The sequence below is a fragment of the Hemicordylus capensis genome, chromosome 1 (assembly GCF_027244095.1).
Source record: "Hemicordylus capensis ecotype Gifberg chromosome 1, rHemCap1.1.pri, whole genome shotgun sequence".
Classification (NCBI taxonomy): Eukaryota; Metazoa; Chordata; class Lepidosauria; order Squamata; family Cordylidae; genus Hemicordylus; species Hemicordylus capensis.
In genome coordinates, this window is record NC_069657.1 from 136,834,012 (window position 1) to 136,856,186 (window position 22,175).

At 44.2% G+C, this 22,175-nt stretch overlaps 1 protein-coding gene and 1 long non-coding RNA gene across 2 annotated transcripts in view; one reads left to right on the forward strand and one right to left on the reverse strand.

Moving 5' to 3' along the window:
- The window catches only part of LOC128322000 (SITS-binding protein-like), a 58,344-nt gene extending 57,117 nt beyond the window's left edge, over nt 1-1,227 (reverse strand). The window contains exon 1 of the mRNA XM_053242769.1: nt 1,068-1,227. Coding sequence (XP_053098744.1) covers nt 1,068-1,121 — 54 coding nt within the window. The 5' untranslated portion in view covers nt 1,122-1,227. The remainder of the gene's footprint in view (nt 1-1,067) is intronic.
- Nucleotides 787-10,949, forward strand: LOC128322104 (uncharacterized). Its single transcript, XR_008305539.1, has 3 exons — nt 787-1,601; nt 7,277-7,469; nt 9,726-10,949. It is a non-coding gene; the product is annotated as an uncharacterized LOC128322104 (long non-coding RNA).
- The last annotated feature ends 11,226 nt before the right edge of the window (nt 10,950-22,175 follow it).

Below are 22,175 nucleotides of genomic sequence, written 5' to 3' on the forward strand. Positions count from 1 at the left end.
TCACGTTTTGCTAGGCTATGCATTGGCACAAAATGAAATATTTTAGCAGACCTTAGCTCTGGGGTGAACAGTAAACATTTTTTTAGCTCTGGCAAAAGTTTTGAGTTCAGTTCATTACATTATTAACGCAATGTTCCTATTACAGTGAGTCAATCCAGTCCAGAAAATTAAGGAACCAGAATTCCCTCTTCTAAAGCATGCTTCAAGTATTGGCAGTGAGGTCACAAATTACTGGGGCTATGTATATGCTACAGGATAGCACAGAACTTGATGCTGTGAGCAGGATTCGGCATCATGATAATCTCAGCCTTAATTCGTTTGGTTTTTAAAAAAAAGAAAGTTTCTATCCCTTATGGCCACAAAGATTGACTGGGAAATGCCTGGGCAATCCCTACTGAAATCTCAGAGACAGAAGGGTGGCTAAAAAGAGACTTCCAGTAACTTTCCTCCCTTATGAATACAAATATGAATATGATGAATATTTATATACTGCTTTTCAACCAAAGTTCCCAAAGTGGCTTACATACAGAAATAAATAAAATAATTACTTAATTAAATGGCTCCCTGTCCCCAAATGGCTCACAATCAAAAAAAGAAACAAAAGAAAGAAAGCAGCAACAGCCACTGACTGGAGGGATGCTGTGCTGGGGTTGGATAGGGCCAGCTATGACTAGTAGAAGAAAAATAAATTATGCAAAATAAGATAAAGTATGGACATTTTTCCCAATTTGCATACTTTATAAAAAGCATAGATTCAGCTTTCCTTTGCACAGTATTTTTATTTTTATTTAGCATGGAATACATGCAGTCCTAACGAGACCTGAATGGTTTTAGATCCCATAGTCTGCCTCAAATTCTCCTTCCTTAAAATTAATAATTGGCAACAATATTGAAAAGTGTAGTTATTGTGACCTAACTATAGACAAAATTGTAATGGAGAAGAAAAAGAAGAAGAAAACCACACCCCTTCCTCTGCAACTGATGCTTCAGCAGCCAGCTAGGAAGGAAACTCCTTGCCAGTTGAATTCAATTTCAGCTTCATGAACTTCTGGGGAGAAAAGTCTTACCTTGCCGTAGTCTGTGGTTGTCAGCAATTTCAACCAGCAGAAGCAAGCAGACATATTAAAAAGAAAACTGGTCCTGTGTAATCTAAGGTTTTTCCAATACTGCTAGCAAAATCTCTGAAAGACTCTTGCAGGAAAACAGGAAGCTTAGTGCTGATCTCAGAACAAAATGTGACAACAACAGATGTGGGTGGATGCCTTTGAACAATCATTCTGCTGGGCTCTGTGAGACACCAGGGACTTTTCAAAATGATAAGACACCTTGCAGAGACATCCTAAAGCTTGCAGTTATATATACCATCTTAGCCTGGCTGGGACAGATACCAGTGAGATGCATCCAGGCAGGCTGATCAGATTTGGTATAACTTTATGAATCCCAGCACTTTTGAAGTAGGAGTGTGGCTGTTGCATGCATGCTTCTCTTGCTTGCACATGCATAGCTTTAATCGGGATGTTGGTCACTCATCAAACAGGTTAGTCATGGAACAAGCAAGATCCTACCAATGACTTAGGTATGGTAGCTGCCCAGTAGCTAAGGTAAGTCAATATGTATAATTGCATAGGCTTGAAGTTGATTTATAAGTGGGTGGGTATGTGTGTGCATGTGCCGATTTTAAAGCTTCCCAGTGAATGAAAAATGGTTGTAGAAACATATGAAGGAATTGGTATCTTTGTTTATGAGTTTTCATGGGGCTGGAGTTCATTGTGCTGAACCAGTTCTTGGACTTGGACATTACTTTAATTTTATTTTCCCCTGAAGGAAGCATGTCTGCATTGCCAGTGTTGTTTTTTTCAACTGAGGAACTACTTTGGAAGGGTAGTATAATTTCCCATTTGAAAAAAATGCATGCAAATTATGTCATTTTTAATGTATCAGTATATCAAGAGAGTATTTTGAAAATTGGATTGTTTGTGATTTGAGAGAATTTAGAAATTTCCTTCCAAGGTCACAAAATACAGTGATTCTGTATTTTGTAGTCAGCAGGTCTCCAAGCATTTCCACCATTGAGTTTCATGACTGATTCTTGAGTCACTGTTTTCAGAGGTCAAGACAGCTTTTCTGAGGGAAACATGGCTTGACATATCGAGTAAGAGTTATGTGAGGGGAACGCTTCCACTCACGTATGTAATAGAGGGTCTATTTATGGCAATTCCTCCTTCCCTTTGCCACCACCTGAGTCTCCCAAAATTATGTCACTGAGGGGGCCCCCAGCCCTCTGAGACATATGTTCAGGATACAGAAGTGCCACCAGAGGGAAGAGAGCACCAAAAATCACCCTCCCCTCAATGCATGAGTGGAAGCATTCACCTTGCACAATTCATACACAGTGGGCTCTTCCAGATGCTGATATATCCTAACTTCATTGCAAATTACCATGGAAAATAATAAATGGGAAATCCACACTAAGAAGTAGGATGTTATATTCTTAGCACCACCTGCTGGCAAACTGTGGCAATCCGTTAAACTGTAAAAGCTGTCTTGTTTCAAATTAGACTAAAAGGAGCATGTTTCACAGTTGTTTCATTGATTGCTGCAGGTTACCAGCAGATGGTGCTAAAAATATAGCACAGTATCCTTCTTAATGTAGATGTTTTATTTTTCATGGTAATTTGCAATGAAGTTACAATATTTCAGCATCCAGAAATGTTTGATATGGTTTAATCTGATGAATCAGACCCTTAAGGAGGGTTCTTCTTGATTCTTAAGGAGCCCCTGGTTCTTAAGGAGCCCCTGATTCTTAAGGGGCCCCTTAAGGAGCCCCTTCTTGATTCTTAAGGAGCCCCTGGTGGCGCAGTGGTAAAACTGCTGCCCTGTAACCAGAAGGTTACAAGTTTGATCCTGACCAGGGGCTCAAGGTTGACTCAGCCTTCCATCCTTTCGAGGTCGGTAAAATGAGTACCCAGAATGTTGGGGGGCAATATGCTAAATCATTGTAAACCGCTTAGAGAGCTTCCAGCTATAGAGCGGTATATAAATGTAAGTGCTATTAAGGTGCAATCCTATAGTTCAAAAAAACAGTTCAAGCAGTATAGAATCTGCTGTTAAGTCCCCTTCCACCAGTGGAGACACAGATATACTTCCACCATCTATGCTGGTGGAACCGTGGTACTAAGCAGGCTAGGATATAGGATTATACCCTAGGCAGGCTAGGGCAGAGTATAGGATTCAAACTAACTACGCTCAGTCACGACATTCCTATCCCAGTGTATAAACTCCTGACAGGAAAATCATAACTCAGATGATAGGGAGCACAGCATGGAACTATAGTAATCTGGCCTCATCTCATGCATACGAAGAGGCACTTTGGTGATGGGAACGGTACAAAAAGGCACTTTGCAGAAGAAGGGGCTGGGATACCTGTCGGACCTCATTCGCCAATATGAACCTGCCAGGGGACACCGTTCATCATCTCAGGCCCTGCTCATGGCCCTGCCACTAACAGAGATCTGGTTGTCAGGGACTAGAGACAGGGCCTTTTCTATTGTGGCCCCTCGGCTTTGGGATGCCTTTCCTGAAGAGCTTTGCCATGCTTCCTCCCTCAGAGTTTTTTTAAAAACAACTAAACATACATAGTTTTGAAGAGGCTTTTTAATGCTCCATCTTTGATTATATCTGGTAGGGTTTTTTAGTTTTTATAATTCTCAATTTTTAGCTTTTAAATAACTTTTGATTTGAAACTTAATACTGATTACGGTTTTTAACCTGACTTTTAACTTGTTTACTTAATTTGGTTACTTTTATTACTTTTATTGTATACTGTAGCTATTTTATTGTTGTGAGCCACCCCAAGCAGTAGTGTACTGGAGGGGCGGGGTATAAATATTTTAAATAAATAATAAATATAAACAAATAAACACTTAGTTTGCACAAACAGTCTGTTAGCCACAGAGCATAGATGAGAAGAGCACTTGGCTACCACTTGACTTCTCAGAACCCTTAGGTACTCTGCCTTCGAACTTCAATCACAAGCACACCCAACTGGCACTTCCATTCCACTCCCCCAGTATGACTCCAGCTGTTCCTCTGTGAGGTTGGCAACCTACTTGTTCTGCACTGGCTCTTGTAGCTTTGCAAGCCTGAAGACTGGAAAAGTCCCGGCTTCATCTGCGATTCCTATTCTGTAGAAGCAAAGCCTGGTGCGTGAGAGCCAATCAGGTAAGCATGAAGACAGAAGGAAACATTATTATTTGAAGGCTTGAAACCTCATTATATCAGATATAATTCAAGATTTAAATAATAAAGTCCTGCCACTTAATCTAGAGAGGCCCTTGTTGGGACCAGGATCACATTAGAAAGCCAATAAACTCTGCCTTATAAACCTTCCTGCCTTTACTACTTCCTGCATTGCTTTTCCTTTTCAACTGAGCCTGCTTAATACAATTCCATCATCCCTAATTAGCAGGGCAAGCTCTTAGATGCTGCTGCTCCAGACTCGAGCTGACTGAACCTCTGAGAAATGCTGCTCAGGATTTAGATTACAAAAACCTGTCAAGAGTAAAACCACAACTTGATGCTTGAGATTTAGAGTCGTCATAGCTGGAAATCCTGCATGCAGTTATGTTGCTTATAGCCCAGGCCTTTTCACATAACCATCAACATCAGAATAGAAGGCCTTGTACCCTGGTTTGCATGGTACAAGGCCCTGGTTTGCATGGTTAGGGGAACTCATGAAAATCCCTCCAATTTAGGTTGCTCAAAGCAGGGTAACCCAACTTTTGTATCTTGTTCTTAACCAAGGGAGGAAGAGAAGAGAGCTCTCCTTCTTGTTTTTATGGATGTGCGAATGCACTCCCCCCCCCCGCCCCCATGCAGCTATCAGGACCTGCAGGTCTGAAAACAATAGAGAGCTGGGCATGTTGGGAACGCCTTCTAGGCCTTCATGCTTCAAAATCCCAATTTCAGCAATGTGCACCAAGCTTAAAATTAACAATATTTTTCTGGCCTATGACAAATCACAGCATGCTCAAAACTGCATTTCATCTTGCTGAGTTTTCCTTGGATGATCTTCTGTGTTTACCTTCTGCAGCCAAGAAAAATGGCTCCCCTTTGACCTGAGTAAGGGGGGCGGGAATAGTGCAGTGCTCTTATTTTTCAAAGTGGGGCCTGCTTTCTTTTCAGGCTCATCTCCTGTTTCTATTGGACAAAATCAAATGTGCATTTTTTAAGATGCAATTTTTCTCTGACATCACAATTGTATTTTAAATTTAAAGGTTGTGTAGCCAGAGAAAGGTATTATAAGTGACAAACACTTACTTCTCAAACACTCCACTCTCTTGATGTCTTCCTGCTCATTTTTCATATTTTCCTTAAACACAAAGCAGCACTTATGAGCTAATAGGGATGTGCAGAACTGAAGTTTATGAACTGGTTCTGTGCCACAGGAAGTGGGAGGGCAAGCAGGGTCTTTAAGAAAAAGGAGAGCAGGTCCTGACCTGCTCATCGCCACCACATGCAGCTTCCTGCTGCGGTGGCACTTGTCCCAAGCATCCCCCTGTGACACCAGCACGCACATGGCATCCACACATGCATGAGCCCTATTTGCGTGGTCAGCAGCATCATGCTGACCACGCAAATGGCACTTGCACATGTGAAGATGCCATGTGCATACTGGTACCACATGGGAGTACTTAGGACAAGTGCTGCAGCAGCAAGAATCGGCATGTGGCAGTGGGTAGTAGGTAAAGACCTGCTCTCCTCTTCCTTAACAATACCACTTGCCTCTGTCAGGGTCTCGACCAGACTTGGCTGCACGCTGTCGACATATAGTGATGAATGTTGTTTTTCAGCAGGGAGTAGCCGACTGACGATGTGATATATAGTGCATGCCACGAGAGCTCCCAGCTGGCAGGGATTTAAGGCTAATCAGCCCTCTGCAATAGGTGTTTGCTTCTCCTAATAGTCTCCAATTGAGCCCTGCGTCTCGTGACACGCCGCTGTTGTGGGGTCAGTGGGGGTTGGTTGCATAGGTCCTCTTCGGATTGGTCCTTCACGATTTCTGCTGCCTCAGGTTGTTGTGCCTGCTCTGAATCATTAGCCATAGCTGTTTCATGAACACTGACAGCCGGGCTCTGCCCCTCAGACACTCCTGCACCGCCTGGAAAGTTGACAGCTTCCCCTTCCTCCTCACTGTCGGAGATCGAGGGCGTGACACCCTCCCGCTCCCCGTGGCACAGAAGCAGTGCCCGGACCTCGGTTCATGCATATCCCTACGAGCTAACAGGACTAGAACTAGATCGCTCATCATGACCACAACTGCACACACAGTCTTGTAACAGTTAGATGTTTGCCTTTTTTTAAGAATTGCATTGATTTAGGCCAAGAGTTCTAATCACTGATGCAGCAATAAAACCATGACAAGCTGTTGTTTCCATAGCAGAGCAGTATTGAAAGAAATCCTTGATAAGTACTATGGTTTTTTTAAAAAAAAAAGTGATGAGGAAGATGAAGAATCCAGAATGTTAGGAGTTGGGATTTCTGGTCTTGGACCAGGTACCTTAAGGTCTCAAGGTGGAATTTAACATAATGAACTGACTTGTTATATGGTACAGACTGAAGCCCTGGGGGCCCTTTGAAGTACCAAGGAGAATAAGGGTGTGCTTCACCAGCCCCTGCAATTGGAAGGCAGTATGGAGCCTCTGGTTTGGCCAAGCCTGGTAAAATGATCAGGAGGGATGTGCATGGAACTGGTTCTGTGCACTCCCAGGAGGGCGGGGGGGCGCTTTAAGGGGCAGGGAAAGTGCGGCCTACCAGCCAGCCCCCGCTCCACCACTTTCCCCCCGCTGGCGCTCTTCCAAAAAGTGGGCGCAGTGTGCCTTCTTGCAGCTGGGAACAACATCACAACGCAAATGGCCAACGTGTGTACACGGTTAGCCATTTGCGTGGCGACGATGATCCTGGTTTTAAGGAGGCATGCTGCAGCCCTGCACACCTGCTTTTCGGAAGAGCGCCAGCAGGGGGGAAGCGGTGGGGTGGGGACTGGTAGGAAGGCAGCACATGTGTGACGCATGTAGGCAGTGTCTAAAAGGACATCTTCAGGTTACTGTGTGTGTTTCTAAGGCTGTAAAAGAAGGGTTTGCATTGTAGGTTTCCTACTCTTTGGACAACTTATTTCCATCTGCAGCACTGGTAGCAGGTGATAACTGTAGTTATTATGTGGAGAGTGTTTGAACCCACCCTAAAATCCTAATCCTAAGTATATTGATTCCAATAGGTCTTACTTCCAATGCTTGGCCACAGTCCTCCAAAGCCACAGAGCAGGTGGAGGAGAAATGCAGCTGAAGTTGTTTGGAAAGTGTTTGCTGCAGATGATTACTGGTGGAATGGGTAAACCCTGGCACTTTCCCATATTGCCTGCTCAAGCAGGTGGTCAACAGATGCATGGAACCTTCAAAAGTGCTCCTGTTGTATGTCTGTTTTTCTATCTGCTTGTACTCTAGTGTAGCATCTGATGCATTAGGATCAAAGTGCTAGCATTTTTTGCCATATCGATGCAGGACCTGGGCCATGATGGCAGAGATGTTGCTCTGAGCAGCACCAGCCTGTGGCCATTTGCCACTTTAGGTGAACAGTAATGAGTTACCCTGCCCACTTTACTGGTTTGGCCCTACCCCAGCCTGGCACGCCCCAGCCCCCTTAGCCAGCCCAGGCGCCACCCTCCCCCTTGCTGTCTCACTGCTGGGATGCTCTGCTGCTACTCCTGGGTAATTGCATGGTGCAAGGCAGCATGGAGCATGCCTCCAGCACTGTCGCCTGACCTCTCTTCTCTACTGTTGTGCCAACAGCAGCAAAACGTGTCCAGAGATGATCAGAGCATTTGTAATATGTATTTATAGACCACTTTTCAACAACAACAAAGAGTTCTCGAAGCAGTTTACGCAGCATTGGGTTCAGGCTACTTCAAGCATGTCATGATGAACGGGCATTCCCTTGTTGACAGCTTGGTCTTCAGTATTATGTGTCTCATACATAAGTTGACACTCGCTCCAAAAAATCCACCTGAAATCAAAACCTTTATTTCCTAATTTATTTTGCAGCTTATTCTCATGCACACTTTCCCCAAAGGTCTGTGCAGGGGCGGAGCCACCTTTGCTCAAACAGGTTCAAAGAACCCAGGCCGCCGTGCTCAGGGGTCGTGGCTTGTGCCCCAGGCTTGTGCACTTGACATCAGCTGCGGGGGGCATGGGGCGCTTGCAAACAGAGCCGCACACCCCATTTTCAAGCATATTCCACCCAGTGCAGCGTTTGCAGGGAGGCTGGGAGTGGCTCTTTCTGCTTTAAACAGCAGGGAGCTGCGTTCCCGGCCTTTTAAAGCTGGTAGAGCCGCTTCTGGTCTAGCTGCAAATGCGGTGCTGGGTGGAGTATGCTTGAAAACGGGGCATGTGGCTCAATTTGTGAGCATGCCATGCTCCCCTGCGTCTGATCTCAGATGCAGGGGGCGTGGCTGGGGGGGCAGCGGCTTCACTGCGCTCCTGGGTCCACGCAGGACCTTTAAAATTGCTTGGCTGTGCAAAACAGGTCCAGTTCTCCTTTAACAACCCTTGAAACTCAGGAAGTCTCCCTGTACAGTAGCACAATTATTATGGACAAGGCCTATTTAAATAGCTTGGAACTGCTGGTTGAGGTAAAGCCCCCCAGTGTAGGCAAGTGAAGAGGATCTCCATTGGTTTGTGATTTTTAATAATCATCTGAGACTTCTGGATATTTTGTGACTATTTCTTAATTAGAAGCCTACCCTCTGGCTAGCTTCCAGGGTTTCTTGCATGAATGTTTGCACTCATGATTTAGCACAAATCTGTGCTCAAGGTAGAAGGAGAATAACATATGCGATTGGAACAGGAATAATGCCTTGTAATTATGGACAAAAGAGATTGGCAGGTGCAGGGATAATTTAATGCATTTGAATGGATTTGGCTTCTAGGAAGGGAATGAGAAATCACTGGTTTTAGGTGTTTTACATCCCCTCTCCACAGTGACTCTAACAGAAGAATTGTTGTTTTTAAGGCAGAGCATGATGTCCCTGATTATGCTCCATCAGTTTTAAGTGGCTAACATGATGTGCATGTCTAACATGAATGAAAGATGCCACATTCTTTAATGCAAGCTAACATTTAGGCATTTCACTACTGAATTCTGATTATCAAAAGCCTTTCTAGTGGATTCTTGGGGCGCAGTGACCTGATCAAACCACCACCATGTTGAGAACTTCAGCCCATGTACTACCTGGCTCACATCCAGGTTTGTGTGAATTTGTTGTTGTTTGTTGTTAAACTTCAATAAAAACATCCCGATAAAACAAAACACAGCTATGTTAAAAGAGAGCCAGAGGCCGATCATGCGTCAAAAGCCTGTATAAAAGGGGCAGTGTTTGCATTCCTTCAAAAGGCTGCGGCAGAGGGAGCCATTTAGATCTCAACTGCCAGCAAGTTCCATAGCCCAGGGGCAATCACTGAGAAGGCCCTGTTCTGTGTGCTCAACAAACAATCCTCAGCAGGTGTTGGCACGCAGAGCAGAGCCTTCAGCCTTCCTAGGTGGGTAAATTCAGCTGGGAACAGGCAGTTGCTAAGGTATCTTCCACTTTCTGAATGTTGCTGTAAGCCAGGCATTGATATCTGATTTTCTTTCTTTCTCTCTCTCTCTCTCTCTCTCTCTCTCTCTTTCAGGGCTGGGCAAAACTTGGCCCTCCAGATATTGTTGAACTACAGCTCCCATCATCCCCACCCACAGTAGTGTGGTGAATGAACCGCAGGTGCAGCTCATTCCTACTCGGCTCACTTTCAAAGATGTGCTTAACATTATGTCTAACTTTAGGATATAACTTTTATGGATATAACAAAACTTACTAGCTATGTAATCGGTATAACCAAAATAATGGATATACATAGATATATAAAAGGTACAACTTTTATAATTTTTTTTGTAATGAACTTTTATAACAATGTTATCTCCCTTTAGAAATATGTCTAGATTATGGATAGTCAACTGGCTATTTGATTCTCTGACCCATGTTCCCTATACTAAATTTAAACTAGGCTGTGGCACCAGTTTTGCTTTTGACAAGCAAGGAAAATTAAACATCTGAAAATTCTGCACACATGAAAATCATTTACATATATTATGTATATGCACTGGAAATCCACACATGGCCACAAGTTTCTTGTACATAACCCCATGAATATACATAGGTATTTCCACACATGTAGGATTGACTTGTTATGATCTGCCTGCAGGGTGTCCATACATTCTGACACAAAAGTCCTGCATAGGAATGTAATCATTTGTGAAGGTTTGCTTAGTTGTTCACACAGATTGAAGTTTTCAGGTCTCCATGTATGCAGTTTGGCTTGTTTCTTACAAACTGTTCCAGTCCAGCACGACATTGCAGAAATAAACTTAACTTTCCTCTTTCCTAACCTCCTGGTTGAACACCACCACCTGCTGGAGCACAAGAGTTATAGAAATTTTCTCTTATGGATCAAGGAATTTTGCTAAGAGGAGTAGCACATTGACATGGCTCTACACTCAGAATATCAAGGATGTATAACTGGTACTATCTGCTATGACACTCCATATTTTGAACTATTAAAATCATAATTACTCTAATGCACACTTTTGAAAAGCATTCAGAGTTCTGCCATTTTTATTTATGGCATATCATCATACTGTCCTAATGCCAGCTTCTATAAGTAGACAGAGAGTGGTTGACATCTAGATTAACATAATGCCGGCACTACAGAGGATGGTGATTTTTTCTGATCTCCCCTTTCTTCTGAAGGCCACTGTACCTCCTGAAACTGTGTTCTCACGACCAGCCCCTACCCAGATCAGACACGGCTTGTTGGAAATTCTCTGTGGTGAGAGAATCCCTTTCTCATTATAGCAGAGTGCACAGAGGCACAACACAGCGTAATTTAGTTAGGCATGTGTGTATGCTGAGAGTAAAGTAACTTGGAGCCAATTCATAGTTTCAAATCAATATATAAGGCATTTATTAAGGAACTCCATTCTAGATAGGAAAGTGAGGAGTTAGGATCTCTAATCTATCTCTCTAACTGGATGCAGATGGATTCTGCATCTTCTCTGCATACATGGTGCAGGGAGAGGAGCTTGCCATGTTGCAAGGTAGAAGGACAGGTAGGGAAGGAAGTTAATCCCTGAGATTAGCAATCTACATATCCAAAGGGATAGTGTCAGAGCAGTAGAGAAGGGATGACCAATGTCTTGACCCTCTAGCCCTCTGACTCACTAGTCTGTCCTCCACTGTCTGAGACAAGAGACAGCGCAAAGTCCTTTAACTTCCAACATGGCTAGCCCAAGTAAGGCTCATCATAGGAAGTGCCAGCATTATTCCTGATCCCACCACTCCTCCCCAGGTGGCCCTACTTTTCTACCCAGGCAGAAAGTGAGGTAGGAGGACAAACACATTCCTCCTACTTCACTTTCTGGACATGTGGGTGCTGAGGCCGCCGGCAACAATTTTTGCCATAGAGCTGGGGGAAGGAGTGGCCTGGCCCTGTTTGTGTGGTGCATTGTGGAATTCCTGATGGTCTGGTTTCCTCCCCCTGCCCAATTGATGAAATGCTTATCTGGACACACAAGCAGCGGAGCCCAGAAGAGGCTTGTTGGATCATCTGGGGGAAGTCAGGTAGGCTCCTTCCTCCCCTTGCCCCAGTCCTCTCCACTCTGGTTGTGTGGACAACCTTAGTGTTTAACTGTGAGCAAAGCTATTTGGTTGGGAACATCTAACCTCCGGTTTAAGATTCTCAAGCATAGGTAGGTATGATTCTCAAGATAGGTCTGTGAAGGTTTAATTGGAAATAAAGGTTTGGAGGAGGCCTAGGTTCCAGCCCTTTTGAAATGGATTTAAACTAGTTCCGTGAGTTTTCACCACTTTCACTGGAGTCGGCATCATGAAGGCTAAGAGCGTTAAGAGCAGATCTTCCAAGTCTTGCTCATTAAGGATTAATCTAAAAGCAGACTCCAAAGGCTGTGGCTTTTTTCATTAAAGGATTTGCAAAGCGTTGCAAAGAGATGATTTAAGCATCTTTGATATTTCTTATGCTTTAATTGGTGAAGCTTTGAATAAACCCTAAGGGACCTTTAACTCATTTTCCTGTATGTGTGTGCAAGTCTTGTGTGTCTATATCTCAGGAGATGCATGTGCATCTGTCTGTATGGGTATATATCTAATGATATAGTCAACTTCTGAAATGTTAGTCCGCCCAGAAATAACTAGAACCCTTCCATCACAGCTTCAGCCCACTGCCAGTTAGAGGTTTATGTTTAGAGTTTTCTTTTTTCTACTAAAGGCTCACATCCACCCATAGAACTTGCAGCCTAATTTGTATGGCTGAGTGCCCAGCAGGGCAAATGATTTGTGACACTTACTTTGAGGGAAGAATATTTAAATATCAGACATTGTTAGGGTAAACTGGACAACACACATCCCACTTTTCAAGTTACTGACTGCTATGGAACAACCTCAACCATTTTGAAATCCACTTGAGTCCCTTGTTTTGAGAGATGGATATACAAATGTCCTCCTTTAGGCATTTCCCTCCAATCAGGTTGGCCTGGGCTACATATGTACCAAATATCAGTGTTAGTGTGGGAGAGTAGTTTAACAATGAAGGTACATTCTTATCCAGACATTATGCTGCATGAATGTTCAGGTGCCTGTACACACGTGCATATGTTTGTGTGAGTAGCTGTATATGTATTTATCTTAAAAGTGAATCTGGATACAGGTCCCTCAAATGCACGGTACAGTAGGAAGTGTGTTACTGTACCTAATTTCAGCATAATGTGTGAAGAACTATATGTGCATACAGATCTGTAAATGTGTGCCCTGTACACAGCTTGTATGTGCACTGAACATAATATGTGAACAGGGCTTCTCAATCCTCCATTTTGCAGAAGAGATGTACAAATGTTCTGTTTTCATATTTTTCAAATAAGCAGGGTGTCATGGATTCAACTCTATGTCCTCAACACCAGTTATAATCCCTCCAAGGCAAAGATGTAAGTATCTGCTTTGTGAAGAAGAAAAAGCGCATGATATTTGGTGTTGTTGGCTGAATCCAAGGAGCTGTGAGTATGGCACAAAACCAAACAGTGTGCCTATGTTTCTGCTAGGGAGAAGCCCCCTTGGACTCACAGGATAATTGCTAACACAACAGGATAGAACTGTGGATGCCAAAGCCTTCAGTTAGTGAGGCTGTTCTCATGAACAGCCAAGACAGGACTAGGTTAGCAAAGCCCAGCCTTGGCTGCCCATGGGAACTGCCAGGAGCCAGGCACATGGATCCCAGTGGCACCTCTGTGGCAAACGCAGCTAAGAAGCCAGGGGGTTAAACATGGTTAAGGGAGTGATCACTCCTTTAACCCCATTCAATCGATCATGTGTCAGCGCTGGCTGTTTTCAGCCAATGCTGGAGTATTGACTGGCACCTGCCCGTCACTGGTGGGAGGATCCCCACCACTCGTGTGGTGCATTGTGGGATTTCCAGGGGCTGGAACAACGGTCCCCGGCCTCAGAGCCATCAGCCCTGATCTGACAACAGTGATCATCCTGGGGGGAAGGCAAGGCTTGGTAAGCCTTCCCTGCATCTGCCCACCTGCCCAGTAGGTGCTTGTGAATGGCCCCAGTGCCTCATATTATTATTAATTCCCTACAAAGGAAAGCAGTTGTGAATATCAGCTTGCTCTCTGTGGATTTGGAGCCCAGAAACCCCAGGCATCCTTGCATCTCACTGCAGACACTTTTTTGCATGTGTAACCAGTGAAGCAGCCCTGAGTTAAGGCAGTGCCTCAAACAAGAATGAATTTGAAAAACACATTTTCATTTCCAAACATCCCACATATCAGATAGAACAAATCCCTGTGTATGTTTACCAAGCTACTGTGCCTAGAATGAGCCAAAAAATTTGGGAGAGGTTTCTGTTACACCCCACTCTTCCCTGATTCACCAGGGAGTAGGTGGAGAGCATCAGCTCACCCCACCAATTGCTTCCTGCAGAAGCTGAAGCCCAGCTGCTCACTTCTCCCCAGCCCTCAACAACAATTGCATCATGTAGGTTTTCAAGGCTCTTGCAAATTGTTAAGAAGGGCAAGAATTGGGACTGTAGAAAGGAATGGGAGCTATGGAGCTTAGAAAATGGAAAATGAAAGGAGGGTCTATGATAGAAGTTGATATAATTGCTCAGGGTCACTCTGGAGAGAGAGAGAGAGAGAGAGAGAGAGAGAGATGCATTTCCTTCCTCTGTCACAATGCCAGAACTTTGGGTCACTCAAGGAAATTGCCTGGCAATAGGTTAGACAAAATTAAAAGGAAGAACTTTCCCTCATAACACATACTTAATTGAAAGGAATTTACTGCCACAATATCTGGTAATGACCAGAGATTTAGAAAGTTTTAAAATTGGATCAGTGGTGGCTGCACCTCCACCCCGACCCCAACCTCCACAAAAAAAAAAAAAACAAACAAACAAACTAGTAAAAGATCAGACCTACCAGTAGCTGGGGAAACATTTAGAGCAGGGAACTTCCTCCAGCCAGAGCCGCTCTTACCCCTGAACTTCGGAGCTGAAGTCCAGGGCCTCCAGAGCCCCTGGGGGCCCTCAAATCCTCTTTAGTCTGTACTGAGTGGTGTGGTCACCCAGGGGAACATGATGATGCTTAATTTGCAGGGGAGGGGGGCCTCCAAAGGCCTTGAGGTCCAGGCTCTAAAATTACCTAGGTGCACCTCTGCCTCCAGCCCTTCCTCCCCTGCTTGTAACAACTTCTTTTGGTCTTACTGGCTAGAACAGTTGTTACTCAAGATGCTCCAACCAGTATGATTCCTAGGGGGCTTCTCCTGGCACTGCCCCCAAGAAGAACTAAAATAATGGGTAAAAAATTCACTTCCTAGTTGCTTCAGGGAGCATATTTTAAATACGTTTTTCTTTTCTCCCTAGGGGCAGTGCCCAGAGGAGCCCCCTAGGAATCAGATTGGCTGCAGCAGCTTGAGTAGCAGCTGTTCCAGCCAGTAAGACTAAAAGAGAAAGTTGCAGGCAGGGGAGAGGAGCTGGAAGAAGCTCCCTGCATAGGGATGTGCATGTGAGTAGGGATGTGCATGAGTCAAGATTTGTGCACAGATTCGAAACACAGATTCAGCCCCTTTAGAAGTGGGATGCACAGGTCCTTACCTGCTCCACACAGTTTCCTGCCGTGGCGGCACCCTGCCCCCAGCAGCCCTTGCATGGCGGCAGCAGCAGCATGCACATGGCCTCCATGCATGTGTGATGGCCATTTGTGTGGTCAGCATGGTTGCTGGCCATGCAAATGACCACCACACATGTATGGAAGCCATGTGCGTGCTGCTGCAGCACAAGGGCTGCTGGGGTGTATGTGTGTCACCGCCATAGAAGGAAGCTGTGTAGAGTGGCAGAGGAGCAGGTAAGGACCTGCTCTCCTCACTTTGAAAAGTGCTGAATCTGTGCTTTGAATCCCTACTCTGGAGGATTCCCTGGCTACTGGAAAGTCTGGTCTTCTACTAGCTTGTTTGGTGGGTGGGGGGATGTAATTCGTGCTTCCTTCCTTCCACCCTTCTTTCTACTTTTTGCTTCTGCCTATTCCCCCCAACCAAATGTTTGTTTTCTACTTTTGCCTCTGCTTTTCTGCTTCCCGCCCCCCTTCTGTTTTCCTCCATGCTAGCAGGCTTGGGTAAATACTCGAGCCCGCTGGCATGGAGAGAAGGTGGTGGTCGTAGGCTCCTGCCTCAGTGACTGGGTTCTTCGCTGCCTCCCACCCCTCTGCTCCCTAGCGGCTGCAACTGAATGGGATTAGACAAATTTATGGAGGAAAAGACCTGTTGATGGGTATTAGCCATGATGACAGTTAAATGGAACCTGCATGATCAGAAGCGGTTATCCTCTGAATAGCAGTGACAGAAGGGGAAAGCGGATGTGCTTGTGCCCTGCTTCCCAAGTAGGTATGGATGGCTCCTATGGAAAACAAGATGGACCTCTGGTCTAATCCAGCAGGGTTCATAAATTCTTGTTTGTTGTCAGCTCTGTGGTTTCTTGTTATCTTTCAGCTGGTACCATGTTAGGCTTTGTTGTGCCCAGACAAAAATGGAAACCGAACACAGAAGGGGGAGAGCCCATATTCAGACTTTAATAAGGTAGCATTTGGTACATAAGGACAATTTTAAATTTCTAACTATCAATTGAAATCACTTCTGTATTTTCAAGTGCTTTAATGATCATTCAAGAATCTTCCTCCACTTCAGTTAATGAGCATTTCCACTGCTCACAAGTTGTACTTTTTTTGCCTTTAAATAACATCACGTCAACTAGTGTGGGAGGAAGCACTTCTCCCTTTGCCTATCCTAGATGCTGGCTCATACTGCCCTGTAAATAGATTTGGACACAATCGCATAATGGCATTTTTGGTGATAGTTTGATGGTGTATAAAGCGTGTGCAAATACCAGCACCATTCATCCTACCATCATTTTCTGCCCAGGAAATCTCAAGGAAGAGACTGGCAGAAAAAGACACAAACTGAAGGATAGTAAACTGGTTGTGCTTTGAACTGTGTGTTTCTTGAAGAGGCTCAGCTTTTGTTTTATTTGCTTTTGTTTTTTTCTTTGTGAAACGATAAATCCTCTTTATTTTTAAAATATTTGGCCTTATTCTATTGTAGTAATACCCCATGTCTAAAGCATTCCCCTGCTATCAAGGGCAATAGATATGATAAGAGATGACTATTGAAGATAAATGGTGGCAGTGGGTACGAGAACCCTCACAAAGAGAAGAGACTGACAAAAATTGCCCCTCCCCTGGAGCGTGTGCTGTATGTTGGCTGCCCCAGCACTTCTTTCATCTGGATGCCGGCCAGTGGGACTTAACTGACAAGAAACTTGGCATTGGATTGCACTGTCTGTCTCAATTCTCTTTCCATTTTGCATTGATGAGGGAGGTTGCAGGTGTTCAGTGGGCCATGTGGTCTGAAAATACCTGAGCTTGAGCAGCTGCCAGCAGCAGTCCCTCAGCGTTCTTGGCCCTTTCCTCTCCATTGCTGTTGGCCCAATAACATGAACCTGCTGTGGCCTAATAAGCCACACCAGACTGATCGTCTTGCATAGCCACAATGAACCTGCAACACCGGAGAGAGGAGTGTTTTTCTGGCCAGCTCTGGTTTCCTTCCAGCTCACAGCCCACCACACTCATGTGTAAAGTGGCAGTTGGCAGTACATGGGTAGGCCCATAGCCTGAGGCTCCTCCTCCTGTCCCCTTGTTGAATTTCCCTCCAGTGTTCCCTTGAGTAATTGTGTTATAGCTGCTTCCATCATAAACACAAAGAATCTGATGTAGATGTAACTAGGGATTTATTCAGAAACAACTCCATTTTCTCCTTCTTTGTTCCCTGCCTTTTTCTTTCTCACTCCAACCACCCCCCACCCTCGCCACACTCTCTACAGCAGGGCTTCTCCACGTTGGGTCCCCAGATGTTATTGGACTTCAACTCCCATAATCCCCAACCAAAGGCCACTGGGGCTGGGGATTATGGGAGTTGAAGTCCAATAACATCTGGGGACCCAAAGTTGAGAAGCCCTGCTCTATAGGATCCCCACTGGGACAAACTTCTCAACAACAAAACATAAAATATTACTAGATAAAATTCAACAGTAATATTCTGCTCTCTCAGCCAGGCTCTGGCTGCCTCCCATTCCTACAGTAACAAGGAGAAGTGTAAGATTCAGCTTACAGTGCTGGAATCTCAAGAAAACAGAGTTATTAATTTTTTAACAGAGGTAGTCAAAAACATGCATGTACTTGAGGAAACACTGACAACCTTTCCCAAAGTCCCACCCCTTAGCATACTTTATTGTAAAGAACTCACACATACAAGCCAACATTTTCTGCAGAACTACCTTTGATGGCAGGCGGGGGTGGGGAAAAACATTTCATGTGGTACAATCTTGTAAAAGTTGTTCAGTAACGTTTGCTTCATTTCTTGGTTAGTTAGTGTCTGTATTCTTGAAGAATATTCTTTATTCTCCAAAGCAGATGCTAAAAGCCAGGGGCAAACAACTGTCAGCTAAGACCAGAGGGGTCTGTGTCTGTGATCCAAACAAGCCCTGAGCAGATGTATTCAGTTTTGCCCGTGGACCGTCCTGTTTACAATCACATGGTAGTGTAGAAACACTGACACAGCATGAGGCTGATGGAAAAACACCATCTGCATTTTAGAACATTAGAATAGAATTAGTTACATCTTCGCAAAGCTTAGATCAGTAAGAATCTATTTACTGTATAATAACGTACTAAAAACTGAAGACATCTTTACTCCAGAGAATCCTGTGCTCCATAATGATGCAGGTAAGGAAGCATCAGAATATGCTTAAAATATTAACAGGCAGGGGAAGAATCCCACTGGCAAATGTAGATTGACATTTTAGAATACCATGAGTTTGCCAGAGTCATCGTTTCTTTCTAATTATAGTCAAGAACTGGACAAATAATCCTTTGACATTTGGAAGTAGCTGGGGGTTGAACTGGGCTTTTGGTAAAATTCCTTGTGCTAGGAAAAAATGCAGAGGACAGTTGAAAGGGAAGAACAGCAATTAATACAGAGCTTGAGAGTATCTTTTCTAACATGCAGGACAACCACAAACCAGTTGTAATGTGTGTCCCTCTGTGTGTTTTAAACCCCATTTCCAATAGTAAAGAGGTTCACAACCTTGGATCCCTGGATATTATTAGCCTACAACTCTCATCATCCCCAGCCTGAAGGTTTCAGCTGAGGATGATGGGATTTGTAGTCCAACTGTATCTGAGAACTCAAGGTTGGGAACCCCTGCAATCATATATGGGCAGTAAATACTCTCCAAATACGATCAAACGAAATAGGGGGCAATTTGCAAAACCAGTAAGAGAGAAAACAGTGCTGTGAATGCCTTGGGGCTCTCATGAGAAGGGCTGCCAGGGAGAGTCCTGGTGCAGCTACCGGTATGTGCATATTTATGGGGGTTGAAGGGTTTGGCTGGAGAAAAGCGAATGGCTAGGATGTCAGGATGCTTTTCTTCAGCCTAGAGGAAGGTCATGAAAAGGGATAAAGAAACTTTAAACATTCCCAGCAGTTTGTTCCTGCTCTTGAATAGTTTGAAAAGCAAGCTCATCATTTCTTGCAAATTACACTGTATACATAAAATGTGAGGCAGCTGTTAGGGGCTGCAGTGGAAAATCTTTGCACTATCCAGCTTCCGTCCCTTCCAAGCCCGTCCCTGGAAGGTGATTTTAGAAAGATTAAGTGATGGAAGACTCAAAGGAGCTGTTCCACAACAGCCTCACCAAGACAAACCAAGACAGCGTAGTTGTCTTGGCTGACTGTTCCTGAAAGCCAAAGCCACTGAAGTGGTCACTCTCTCTCTCCATTGGTTAAAGAGCACTGGCAGCAATTGGGGTGCCCTTTCGCAGGACCTGTAAGGGCCGTGCGAAGTACTCCTATTGCTAGGGTTTAAGGAAGACGTTTTGATCTTGTAGCCCAGCAGCAGCCGGTTGTTACCTAGCAACTGCATGAGTAGATGAGGTCACGTACGCTTTGCTCTGGTCACACATTATGTCGCTTGCTGGCATGGTAAGCACAGCACACTGACCACATTTGTATAAATTGTCTGTCACATGCTTGGTTGGGCAAATTCTCCTATCCTTCTCCTCCCCAAAGGAGAACAAACACTGCTTCATTATTTAAGGGAATTTTCTCCATTCCATGGAACATGGCCCTAACGTTCCCCAATGCACTACTCTGCTCATTGGAATGGCCACCATGACTATCTGGATCTGTTCCTTATTGATTTCAAACCAGCTTTCAGGTCAGCCACAGTTCCCCAGTTTGATGAGCTGGAGCAGATCTGCATGAAAACCTCTTTCCAGACAAATACAGGTTATGTAAAGCTGCAGTCGGGGTGATGTAGCAACTTGCATCTCCACTATAAGTATTTTTAAAAAAATTCTTGCACACACATATCTGCACTAGAGCAAGGGATCCCAACCTTGAGTCCCACAATGTTTCCCAACTACAACTCCCATCAAAATGGACTTTGGCTATTGTGGCTAGGCATGATGGGAGTTGTAGTCCAACAACATTGAGGGACCCAAGGTTGGGACCCTCAGGTCTAGTTTATAGGCAATCTTATAGTTTATAGGCTTGTCAGTGAAATGGTAACTATATTTGGCAGGAGAGTCACCACTGGAGCCAATGATGTCATCTGCAAGATTTACTTAAAACTGAATCGAGTCTAATGTCATTATTTTAAAAATGCTTTGCTTTTGTAAGGGTGGGAAATTGGGGTTAGGAAAAAAATGCTGAAATTTCAACCAAGAAACCCCAAACTGCCCAGAAACCCTATACAGATTGTTTAGACTTCATGCAGAAAATGAGAATAAATAAGGAAATCTGTGTAGATACTACAATGATGAACTTTATGTGGCACCCATCAGGGCTTTCTCTTCTGCAAATAGTACAGTGAACAATGCACATCCATATATATACACCCAGGAGAACCATCTCACTTGCAGAGAGTGGAACAGAGGCTCCCATTGTTAAAGAAACCAGAAAATGTTGTTCACATTCTTGGAAGAGAATCTAGTCATACAATTGTTCATAGCAATAACTGTTTTCATCCCAAATTGTAAGTCATGTTATCCATATCACAAATAGAACAAGATATGCTGTTGAAAATTCTCCTGCACCAGCAAGGAATAATAATTCAATAAGAATGGCTGTGCTCTCTTGTGCTGACTTCTGGGGCCAGACGTGTCATGAACATTTAGTTAGAGGAATGTAAACCCCCTGGAACAAAAATCAAATCACTGACTGCAAGCTGGTCTTCAAGTCATCATGCTTGAAGACTATAATTCATCAAGTGGACAACAAATCCAATACATGAAGCCAAGGGACCTCAGATGTCTCCCTAGCTTGCAACAGCAGATCACTCTCAGAATAAATGCCTGGTTTCGTAACCTCTAGTAGTAAACAGACCCTTATGAATGAGAGACCAAAAAAATTGGGTGCCTTACTGCCTTGATGCAGCAAAAGAGGCCCATACATGGAAGCAGCTTTCCAGGAGGTTTCCCAAATGGCGATTTACTCCTGCTTCACTATGCATAAAGTAGGAGGCGTTCATATGAGGGTGGGATTGACACGAGGACAGATCTTATCTATGGGCGAAGTGGGTGGCACTCACCTTACATTTCTCAGCCAACCATGTTGTCTCTGCCTCCATTCTGAGTGCCTACTGGCTCCTTCCTTAAGTGGCACAGTGGGGAAATGCTTGACTACAAGCAGAAGGTTGCTGGTTCGAATCCCCGCTGGTACTATATCGAGCAGCAGCTATATAGGAAGATGCTGAAAAGCATCAGCTCATACTGTGTGCGAGGAGGGAATGGTAAAACCATCCTGTATTCTACCAAAGAAAACCACAGGGCTCTGTGGGTTCCAGGAGTTGAAATTGACTTGATGGCACACTTTACTTTACTGCCTCCCTCAGTTGTTTCCTGCTGCTCTTGCCTGCAGCATGCTGTTGTGAGGTGAGTGATGATAGCTCCAACCTCAAAGAACAAACGAAAAGCTTTTGTTCTTTGATATTTAAAATATTAAAAGATCTTTTACAATACAATATTAATATTAATGAAGCAGGAGCCAATAAGCATGCTGTTTTTGCAAAATTGGGCAGTCCTAGGAACCAATCAGAGAGGGACTAGGCTGATTGACTCCTCAGGCAGCCAATCAGAGTGCCCAGAGGGAGGGGAAGTCTTTTTCTTTTAGCTACTCAAAAGAATCCAATCATCCTTTTGGTTAGAGAGAAGGTAGGGTGGCTGGCTCTTGGGAAGTCTGATCTTTTGCTGGCTTCGTGGAGTTTGTTTGGAGGGGAGGGATGCAACCTCTTCTTTATCTCCCTTGCTCTCTGATCTGATCTGTATGCAAAGTATTATATGGCCCATTCCCAAATGACATGCCATGAAACATTGGCAAGAACAGCAAACTGTAAGACTGGATTAGATTAGAAAGTGGCATAAGAAGCCAGAAAGTTCTTTTAGAGTAAATGCATGGATTTCTGAGTCCTAAC